Raw genomic sequence first — 10509 nt, forward strand, 5'->3', positions numbered from 1 at the left:
TAGAAGCAATTTTCGTCAAAAACTGCCCTTTTAAAAAAAATCTGACGTTTCTGCCTACAAGGATAGGGGAAATTTCATTTAAAAAAGCATTTTTTAACCCTTTAAGGACGATAGGAAAACCGGTTTCCCATAGAGGAAATTATTTTTCCTGGCTATTTAAAGTTACTTTTTTCTAATATTTGTGCATAATCACAATGTAGAAGGATGTAGGAATCTAGGATATTTTTTGCAAATCTCCAGCTATTTGCTAAATATTAAATATTGAAGCTCAAAAATGTGGAATTTTCAAATTCTCGCATTTGTCAATGAATTTTATTTTTTTTATATTTAGAATTTTTTTAAAGCAAAACCCTCTTGGAACTAGAAACTACAATAACTGTATATAATATTTTTATTCAGAATGAAAATTATCATGCATTAGTATTTTCAAAAAAACTTCTTATATTTTATGGAAAATATATTTTCCAATCGTCCATAAAGATAAAAAACACCGAAATCGCCTCTGTTGGATTTTCCAAGGTTTGAGGTTAGGATACTTTATTGTTTTCTTTTATTGGTGCACACAATAATCAATTATTTGTGAAAATTTGTGTTATAATATCAATTTCCCGAGTGTAATATTGGTTGAAAAAGGTAATATTGCAATAATTTATAAAATATTTCTTCGTAAAAGTTAAAATTCTTATGTATTTATCTTTTAGATGACTTCGCGGAGAGAAAGGATTTTTGTGATCAACGAGAATGAAGTGATCCACATTTTATGTCCTGAAGACAGCGATGAGGAGGACAATATTGTTCTAGATGAGAATAATATTATAATTTTGGAACAAAACGCTGATGAAATGGACTGTGAAGTCCTCCTACAAAGTTCCTCCTCGCCGGTGCAACTCACGGTTCCAGAGGGATGTTCATCTGGTTCTGAGGCTTGCAATCGCAAGGGCATGAAGCGGAAGGCAACAAGCGTCAATGCTGTTGAAAACATTTCTACAAAAGCACAAAGGATTGACCATGATGTTGTGGCCGATGCAATGAAGAATGGGAAGAAGAATGAACCTCGCCTGAGATGGTCTAAAGATTTCACCCCAATTGAGCAGGAGGAATCTAGGTATCCTTTCGGAGATGTGAAAGCTAAGTTCGATGATGTAGAATTGACGCCTTACAACGTTATTCTTGAGACCATTTACTTCTCAGAGCTTTCTGCAATAATCCTTGAACAGACACATATTTACACCAGTTTATTGGGATAAACTTGATAATGGGATACCACATTTTACCCCATATTCGCGACTACTGGTCCACTTCTCCTGACATGGGCGTCCCTTTCATCTCATCGACCATGACTAGGGACAGATTTGAAAGCATTAGAAGTGCTCTCCATTTCAGCAACAATGCCACGGCAGATAAAAACGATCGAGCTCGCAAAGTACGCCCTTTGATTTCCCATTTTAATAAAAGTTTCCAAGACGCCCGTGAACCTTCGAAGAGGCAATCTTCTGATTTTTTATATTTATTTATATTATATTTATATTATTTACAAAAAATAATAAAGAAAAATAGTAATTTAAGTATTTGGAAAATTTTGTGTTCTTTTACCTTTATGGACGATTGGAAAATATATTTCCCATAGTTTTCCAGGACTCCTAGGTATTGGAAAATTTTTTTCTAAACATGAATTTCTTATTTAGGGCAAAATATTAGGGGAAACTCGATTTCACTGAATTTGGCCCAGCGGAACGCTTCTCGTCCTTCAAGGGTTAAAGAAATTTCTCCTAGTGTGTAGAGGCCGTTAGAGGTAAATTGGAGAACTGAAGGTGCCTCCCATTTTTCACTTCATGAGAGTGATGAAGGATGTAAGAGGTTTGGCGTGTCATAGGAATAAAGGATTAGGATTGTTGGGTTATGGCCGTCGACTGGGTTGACATATGTCGAATAGGCCATACACTCCAGGGCAGAACATTCTCATACATTTTCGTGCAAAAAAGTGGTACATTTTTTTCTTAAGAGGCTTTTCAGTTTTGGTATAAAACCAAATGTAATCATTTTAAAACTTTTACCAAATGAAATAATATTTGATGTTATGTTATTAGCACAAAATTTATAATGATTGCATGAAGATAATAGTTCCTAAAACCTTTATGAAAAAGACGTAAAATTCGCAATTTTTTGAATTGTTTTGACAAATTTTCTATCTGTAACACCAGTAAAATTTTAAATTCAATAAAAATATATTCTCTGTATATGTGGCTACCATTTCGTGTTATATTTATTTTTGTGGGATCTAACATCTAACACTTAAAAATTATAAAGAATTTATGAAAAATATACCATTTCTGAATTAAAATGCTTCATCCGTTACTTAATCATCCTAGATACACTCTAATTATTGAACTAGCATTACATTTAATATCTTAAAATTTTGTTATTTCATGATCATGAGAGATCTTAAATGTTTCAGGCTATCTCATTGTTCGAATCTTTGGCTATAATTTTTTCCAATCAAAAACTTACAATCTTAGAGTATCTTGTAAAGGTTTAAATGTTGGGAATAATTTCACTTTTCTGGAGTGACACAGAAATGATGGAATTGGATAATGGAGTGTAACATGATATTTTTGGGATATAAAATAACAATACAATTGCCTTTAACTTACTCAAGTGGAACATTTAAAAACATCTCATGCAAATGTCTTTCCATTGAAGGTGTTTTTCCCAAAATAGTACTTTTTAATTAATCACTTTGGTATTGAGAAGTGAACCTTAGGGGATTAAATCATCTAATCCCTGAATCAATCTCTTGTCTTTTCGTCACAAGAGATAGCGTAGAATGAAATTCACTTTCATCTCTCTGCGGGCCGTTGAGCTGGCGTTGTTGCTGTGGTTGTTTATGATATTAATAAAAGAACATATAATAGGGTTATTTCTTGTGGTCTAAATCATACGAGAAGGAAGATGTTAATAACCAACATCGTCATAATAATGAAAATGTTAAGCGGCAAACCATCCATACAATCAATAGATGAGTGACTCCCACACTCTCTTACGTTTAGCACCGTTGATGTCTGGTGACGTGAGTAACTATATGGGCAAAAATATAACATTCGTAATACTATTAAATAAAAGTTGGGAGTAACTAACAATAGGGTTCACATACTGAGCATAATATTTCTCACGGTGGCAACAGGTGGAGGAAAGTGGAAGTCATATTGAGAAGAAGTGGATGAGAGTTATGGATAGGTGGTGGGAAATTCAACAAGAAGCGCGTAGTCAAGGTCGTTTTGGGCTCCACTGGAGAGACAATAAGACCCTCCCAAGCCACCCACAGCCTATATATCTCTTTTTTTTTCATACTTATGCTACCAACTTCTTAAATTCAACGTGAAAAAATTCCATTAGTCTATAAAGGCACCCCACGCTCAAACAATCAACTCACTTCAGTTGATGTGTTGCTCGTGTAATGATCTTACTTCGTCCACGATGGGATACAAATCTCATCATAAGGTATTGCTCCCCAAAAAAAAAAGAGATCTTATACAACCTATATTGCCTCCTATTAGTGGAATTAATATCGTCACGGTAGTCTGGATACGCAGAGGACGGAAAGTGCTATTATGAGTGAAAATTGTGTAGTCTGTCAATTAATGAGCATAGGGGGGTCATTTAATGCTATCTGGAGTGAAGAGTTGAGGATTATTTTACAAGTGCAACATATGGAGTAAATTGGGAAATTATTCTGCGCTTTCGTGATTCTTATGAATATGATGATGGTGTCAAAAAAATGAAAATTGAAAGTTGACTCTATAATTATTTACAAACAACAAAATTGTGATATGATCATGCTTTGGTTGTTAATTTGAATTTTGAGATGATACTTTGAGAAAACCCATTATGTGGAGCATAAGATGGTCAGTAAATGGTATTTGTATTTGTATTAATTTGCAGATCTCATCATATTGGATAATTTTATCATTGATATTCACCATCCATGCAACATGGGCGACAATTGTGGAGGAGAATGTAACAGCAAAGTCTGCTGATGCGACACTTGACTTGGAAAATGCTGAGACGAAGGATCCGACCAAAAAGTTGGAAATCATTAAGCAAATCCGGAAGGTAAATAATGATGGTTCGTACACTGTAGGATATGAGGCGGAAGATGGTACGTTCAAAATTGAGAGTCGTGATGTGTTGGGAAATGTGAAGGGAACGTATGGATATGTGGATTCAAATGGGGAGATCAAAAGAGTGTCATATACGGGAAATAATGGTACCACGGGTCTGAGGAACTATCCTGCCAATTTATCGCAGGAAGACCCAACAACTCCCCCATTGTCACAGCAGAGGAATAAGACGTATGGTGCTGTCTCAACAAGGAGGCCAGCATCTCTTGCCTTCTTATCATCCACCACACAATCACCATCGGGTTTTGCAAAATCCAGTGTCATCCAGACAATTCCACGGCGTCGCATCTCCATCCCCTCGTCCACAGAGCGCTCCCAGTACAGTCACTATGCCACATCGAAAGTCACAGAAGTCACCACGGCGAATCCCACCACAGAACATACAACAACGGTTATATATGCTGAATCTGTGCCTCCATCAAAATCAGTGGTTATTGTACGTCCCACACCCCATACCACCTCCTCCCAACGTCCCCCTGAACAAATAACCCGACCCGACAAACTGGAAATCAATCAGGTGTCCAAAGTGATGATCACCAAGAGCAGAGAAACCTCAACATCCAAGCCAGTTACGGAGGACGATGTGGAGAAGGAGCTGGACCGAAAGTCCGTCCGGGGAAATAATTTGCGGCGACAGCTAGCCGAGAAGGAGGACCACTATGAAGCTCAACCACAAATTCTCTATACCCAAGCAGCTGGTGAGGATTCATCCCATGTCTATGGCAGTGGCACGGGAAATGTCCGACCCCTATTTACCACCACAAGTAGCCCACGGATTCCATCCCTCGTCCTGGCAGCTCGTCAGAGGGCTGCTAAGCTGCAAAATGCCATCAATACGGGTTCAGCACCATCCACCACCACGGAGAAGGTTTATGCCAGACCACCAAATCGCCCTGAAGGTATAACCACTGTCAATACGTTTGAACAGACCACAGAATCAACAGCAGATCTAAATTACTTGACACAAAGTCCCATACCTGTAGTTCAAATTCCAGCCAGTCAGGCCAGTGAGGATGAGAGGAGGGTATTTCGACAGAGGCAAGCCACCACCAACTATCGTCCACCACCACCACGGGAGCTCTACAGACTTCCCCAGGCGGGAAGACCGAATCCTGAGCAATTTATTCGTGAGACAACCCAAGTTCCCGGCCGAGATGACGATGATCAGGACAATTTCCGGCAATTGCGAAGACCACCAGCTGTAGCATCGCAATACAATGATGGACACAGTGATCCTGGATATGAGCAGCAAACTTATCCTGTCCCATTTGCACAGGGTCCCTTTGGGAGGCCCTATCCTGGAGGTGGGGGACTGTATGATTATCCCGAGAGACCTGTAACGGCGAGGGATTTTGAGAGGCTTCTGCATCTCCTTGTTCTGAGGTATCAGCAATTTCAGCAACCCTATGGGAGATTTGGCGGTGGTTACTACTCGCCGTATACACCGTATTTCGGATCTCAAGGGTACACTCCCTATCTCCCGAGTCACTTCCAGGGGTATCAGCAAATTCCCAGAGCTCCTCTGTATGATCCAGTGGGATTCGACCCACGCTATTCTTTCTTCAATCGCGGAATTCCTGGCTATCGACAGTTCAGTGAACCGGATAATGTGTACCAAGCACCACAGGATATGTCCTCTGGTTACGATGTCCAAAGACTGATTCCGCGCAAGAAGCAATTCAATCCTCGGTACTTTGGCGCGTCCAGCCAGCAAACTGGCTACCAAGATTCCTCGAATCTTCAGCAATTGGGTCAGGCCAGTGGGGTAGGTGGACAGGATTATTTGCCACCAGACGTGAGAGAAGAATTACTCTATCGAATGCTGATGCTTGCAATTCAGAGTCCTGAGCAACAGGCTGCCAATGTTCAAGCAGCATCAGAACCCGCCGAAGTTAAAGCTCCACAACCCTTCCGCAAACCCGTGCGGAGTGTGCAGATTTTAGGGGAGGAATAGGAGAAGTGCCGAAATGTTTTTTTTATTATACAAATTTAACTAATCCCAAAAAGTATTCAAGAAGATCTCTATTTTTGGAGACATGTCATTCATCTTCTTTTTTTTAATATCCTTTTCTCATCCCATCTTAGGAGGATTTAATGGCCAGTCTTTTTTTTTGTGTGAGACCATCAAACCAAACATACACGTTATTTTCGTTTTTAAATATTTAAGTCGTAACATGATAGTGCAATTTATCCAGGATAATATACTTTAAATATCTAAAAAAAAAAAGTTATATATAGCCAGGAAAAAATGTGAAGAATTTATTTGTGGAGGAAAATGTATGACTGCTGGAAAATAAACATGAAGTGTATTAAATTATTTTCAACATATTTTCTTCTTCATTTCATTACTCCTTGTGTCGTTTAATGACATTTTCCACACAGTTGAAAAGGAAGATAAGGCCACCTAATTAATTTAATCCAAACCGAGGGAAAAACATTGAGTTTGCTTGTGAAGAATTTTCTTCAGCACCATGATGATGTCTCTGAAAATTACTCAATGACTTTGGAGTATTGTCATGGAATTGGTTTAATGAAATGAGGTGTTTTAATTTTTCGATTGTTTCAAACTTGTGTACAGTTCACAAACGCAGGGAAAATTGTGCAATTCTTGTTTTTTTTTTATATAAACTTAGAGAGACACACGCCAATTTTCTTTGCATTCCATTCAGAAAGGCTTGTAACGATTTTTGCGTACAATTCGTGGGAAATGTCTATGGATTATATTTTTTTTCCATATTGTCCTTTATAATTCTCTTTCAGTATCTCAATAGTGGCATAAGATTGGGCAACATTGAATATATTTTTGAATCTTCGTCGTAATTCAATGGTGAGAGATTTTCCACATTATATACCATTTTTATGTACATTCCATCTCCTTCTCCACTTCACTGGAATTTATGACTTTTCCTAGTACATAAATACTAGAATGGCAGAGAGAGAAAAAAATTGCTGAGGGATGGAATGTCATTTGATGTGATAAATCTATTTTCCAGCTACGTAAATTTGCACACTTCCAAGTAATTTTTTCACAATTTCCCGTATTCAATTGGTATTTAAATGCAATTTTTCAATTTAGGACAAAATTCCCTCTTGCCCCAAATCAATAATCAATTGCTTCTTCTCGTCCAATCAAATTAGTATGATTTGTGCACAACCTCTCTATTTCTGTTTGCAAATACCCACATCGACCATAAATGCCGTAAATATATAGTTAAGATATACATAAGTAGTTGATGTGTACATTCACCTTTCGCCCTTTAACAATTTAGGGTGAAATCCAGAAGCATGTTGTGTCGTTGTACCAACTCCAAGACGGAAGGTACATACTAGAAATATCACTCCCTTTCTATCTTGTAAAGCAGTGAACAATGAACATGTGTAAGGGAGATTGGGGGTGTGAACAGCACTGGGTGGCTTCCGCTTAATTAAATCGATTCAATTACAAATATGCCAATCAGTGTTTACCTTCTAATTAGCGTACAACACAAACAACAATTAACTGGTCCGTGGCTTCTTGCACGAAATCCAAAATAAGTAATTTACATGGATTGGTTTTTGTACAAAAGCACTTTGTTCCATTTTAATTTTATTCTATACGGTGCGAAATAGAAGTGGTGAACAATTGAAATTTCACACCGAAAAAAATTGAAATTGCTATTGGGTGGAAACCCATCTACCTCTTAAAATATTTTAAAAGCTCTTGGACAGAAAATGTTCATAAAATGGATATATAGTGATTTTTAAAAACAATTTAGAATATTTTTCAGAGGATATTTTATTCACAATTTGATATTTTTGAAATAATCTTAGGGCCTTGACAGACTTGAGGTTTAGCCGAGAGACGGCTTAGCGTAATTATATTAAAAATAAAGGTCAAACTACATTTCCATAATTTTTCACTAAGTCGTCTCTCGGCTTAAGTCGTAGGTGTGTCTAGGGCATTATATTCCGTGTTATTGGATGTTTCTTAATGTAGAGATAAAGCACGAAGGAATTGGTATTTTAGCGCTATTGAGTCAAATTTGTGGTGGACAAATAAAGGTTTTACTTCATAATATTCGATTTGACACATTTATACCTTCAAGATTTTCATTTTTAAGTTTACTTGTCTTATCACATACGAATTCACTGATAAATTCTAGGAAAATAATTTAGGAAATTTCCAAATAGTTATAGAATGTACCATTTCAAAATAATAATAATCTAATAAATATTCAAGTAGAACAGAATAGCCTAATTCTGAACCTATTCGAAATGTGAAAATTTTTAATTACTAAACTTATCGATATGAATGAATTTTTGATTATTCTGGAGTGCAGGTAATCAAATAATAAGATTGCGATACATAAAATATAAATAAAAATTTAGTAGGGCAGACTGGGGCAAAAATTCACAAAATGGATATTTTATTTTTTTTTTGACAAGCTACCCTAGCGCCTCAGAAATTTCTAATTAGTGTAGTTTTTTTTTTAAACTTTGTGAAAGTCATTTTCCTCTATTTTGTAAGGAAAAGCATTTATCGAGTTGTTTTCTAAAAGGCAATTTTGTGATCATAGTACCATGTATTGGATATTTTTACATTCTAATTTGCTTTATTACGGGCTTTCGTAAATTTAAAAAATAGCTAGGTGACATAGTTTCATAGAAAATTCCAGGTGCATGACGTTTCCTATACTTCCCATATGTTTCTAGGGAGCCGAAAAAACTTTTGAGTTTATTAGCTGTTTTTTGTAACTGCAGAATGAATTAGCAAAAAAATACAAATACAAAATAAAACCCAATTTAATATTGAATAGGCAACCGAAAACCCCAAATTGGCAAACTACGTAGTTTTGGAGATATATTGTGAAATGTGTACGAAAACAGGAAAAAAATTACACTAAAACCGGTCGCATTTTTCAGAGCTAATGTCACCCCCCTGGGAAATTCATTCCTCTACAACCTTTTAAAACACAGTTTTCTCTATCTGAACGAGAAAAGCGCTTTTCAAGCTATTTTAGAAAAAACAAACACACACACCAGAGACTGCAAATCGTTTGACCAATGCAAACAAAAAGCGGCGAGACATAGAAATGACGTTTCTTCTAGCCTTGAAACATCAGAAATTGCTTTGGTTACATTTTGCTCCATACCTTTTGTTACTTTTTACCCCAAGTGGACATTTTTAATAAAAGGATTTCTGGTGAAAAGAATTTTTGTAAAATTCTAAAATAGATAGTGGTTTCGTATTCAAAGAATCCAAATCATTTAGAAAATATTCACCAGTGCATCAAATTTAATATAAGTAGCAATAATTGATATCTTCTGCACGGAAAATATTTCAAAAATAGGGCTAAAAATTTCGATATTTTTTATTTTATGAATTCCTTGTTCGAATTCTAAGAAACTTACGACTTTGAAGAAAGTCTATAGAAAAAAAAATTAAGCCGCTATGTCTTGTATCTTGGAAGATATTGAATTATTCAAATTTTCAATTTGTGACTTTTTACCCCAGTCTCCCCTAATGTGTTTATTAAGGCAAAATACGGTATTCCATTTGTAAATGCTTCTGAATTGGACAATTTTACCTTAGATAACTTACCTAGATATAAATGTTAGACCTGTTTCCATGTGCTTGGCGATTTTTTAATACTGCAAAAAATTGATCAATTAAGATTCAATAAATTTTGTGTGGAAAAATAAAATCAAATACTCCAACGCATTTAAGGGGAAACCTGAATTAGAAAGCCAACATTTAACAGTTTTTTTGCGATTTTTTTAAGGAGAAGGAAAAGATCAAGCTTCATGAAATTTTCAGTAAGTGTTTATACATTTTATGAGCTTATTTTTTTGAAAAAAAAAAATACAAGAAATTATCAGAATGAGTTCTCCAGAACCGGTGGCAGCCATAATCCCGAAAGCCAAAATCCCGAACGCCAAAATCCCGAAAAGGCCAAAATCCCGAAAGCCAAAATCCCGAATTTTTAAAATCCAGAAAGGGATGAAATTATATGGAGGAAAATGTTTAGAATAATTTTCCAAGACACAGAAGATTTCCCTTTGCCTCCAGCAAGCGCGAGTGAAATCGCGGGAGTAGCTGACACTTTTAAGAATTCGGGATTTTGGCTTTCGGGATTTTGGCCCATTCGGGATTTTGGCTTTCGGGATTTCGGCGTTCGGGATTTTGGCTTTCGGGATTTTGGCGTTCGGGATTTTGGCTTTCGGGATTTTGGCTTTCGGGATTTTGACCGGGACCCCTAAATCCGGTACTGAAGTTTGCTCAGAAAGCTTCTTCACACATCTTTGTTTAATCGTTAACTTTCGGTCAAAAACAACGTCTTTAATCATACTT

General features: G+C 36.5%; 2 protein-coding genes across 2 annotated transcripts; both read left to right on the top strand.

The window, feature by feature from the left end:
- The first annotated feature begins 505 nt into the window (after window positions 1-505).
- LOC129799583 (uncharacterized) lies at window positions 506-1559 on the top strand. The gene is made up of 2 exons (XM_055843608.1): window positions 506-633; window positions 702-1559. Exon 2 carries the CDS (start codon window positions 702-704, stop codon window positions 1245-1247), a length of 546 nt encoding a protein of 181 aa, XP_055699583.1. The 5' UTR covers window positions 506-633; the 3' UTR covers window positions 1248-1559.
- Window positions 1337-6517, top strand: LOC129799818 (uncharacterized). The gene is made up of 2 exons (XM_055844046.1): window positions 1337-1423; window positions 3940-6517. Exons 1-2 carry the CDS (start codon window positions 1337-1339, stop codon window positions 6130-6132), a joined length of 2280 nt encoding a protein of 759 aa, XP_055700021.1. The 3' UTR covers window positions 6133-6517.
- The last annotated feature ends 3992 nt before the right edge of the window (window positions 6518-10509 follow it).

Source organism: Phlebotomus papatasi, chromosome 1 (genome assembly GCF_024763615.1).
Source record: "Phlebotomus papatasi isolate M1 chromosome 1, Ppap_2.1, whole genome shotgun sequence".
In the NCBI taxonomy this organism is placed as follows: Eukaryota; Metazoa; Arthropoda; class Insecta; order Diptera; family Psychodidae; genus Phlebotomus; species Phlebotomus papatasi.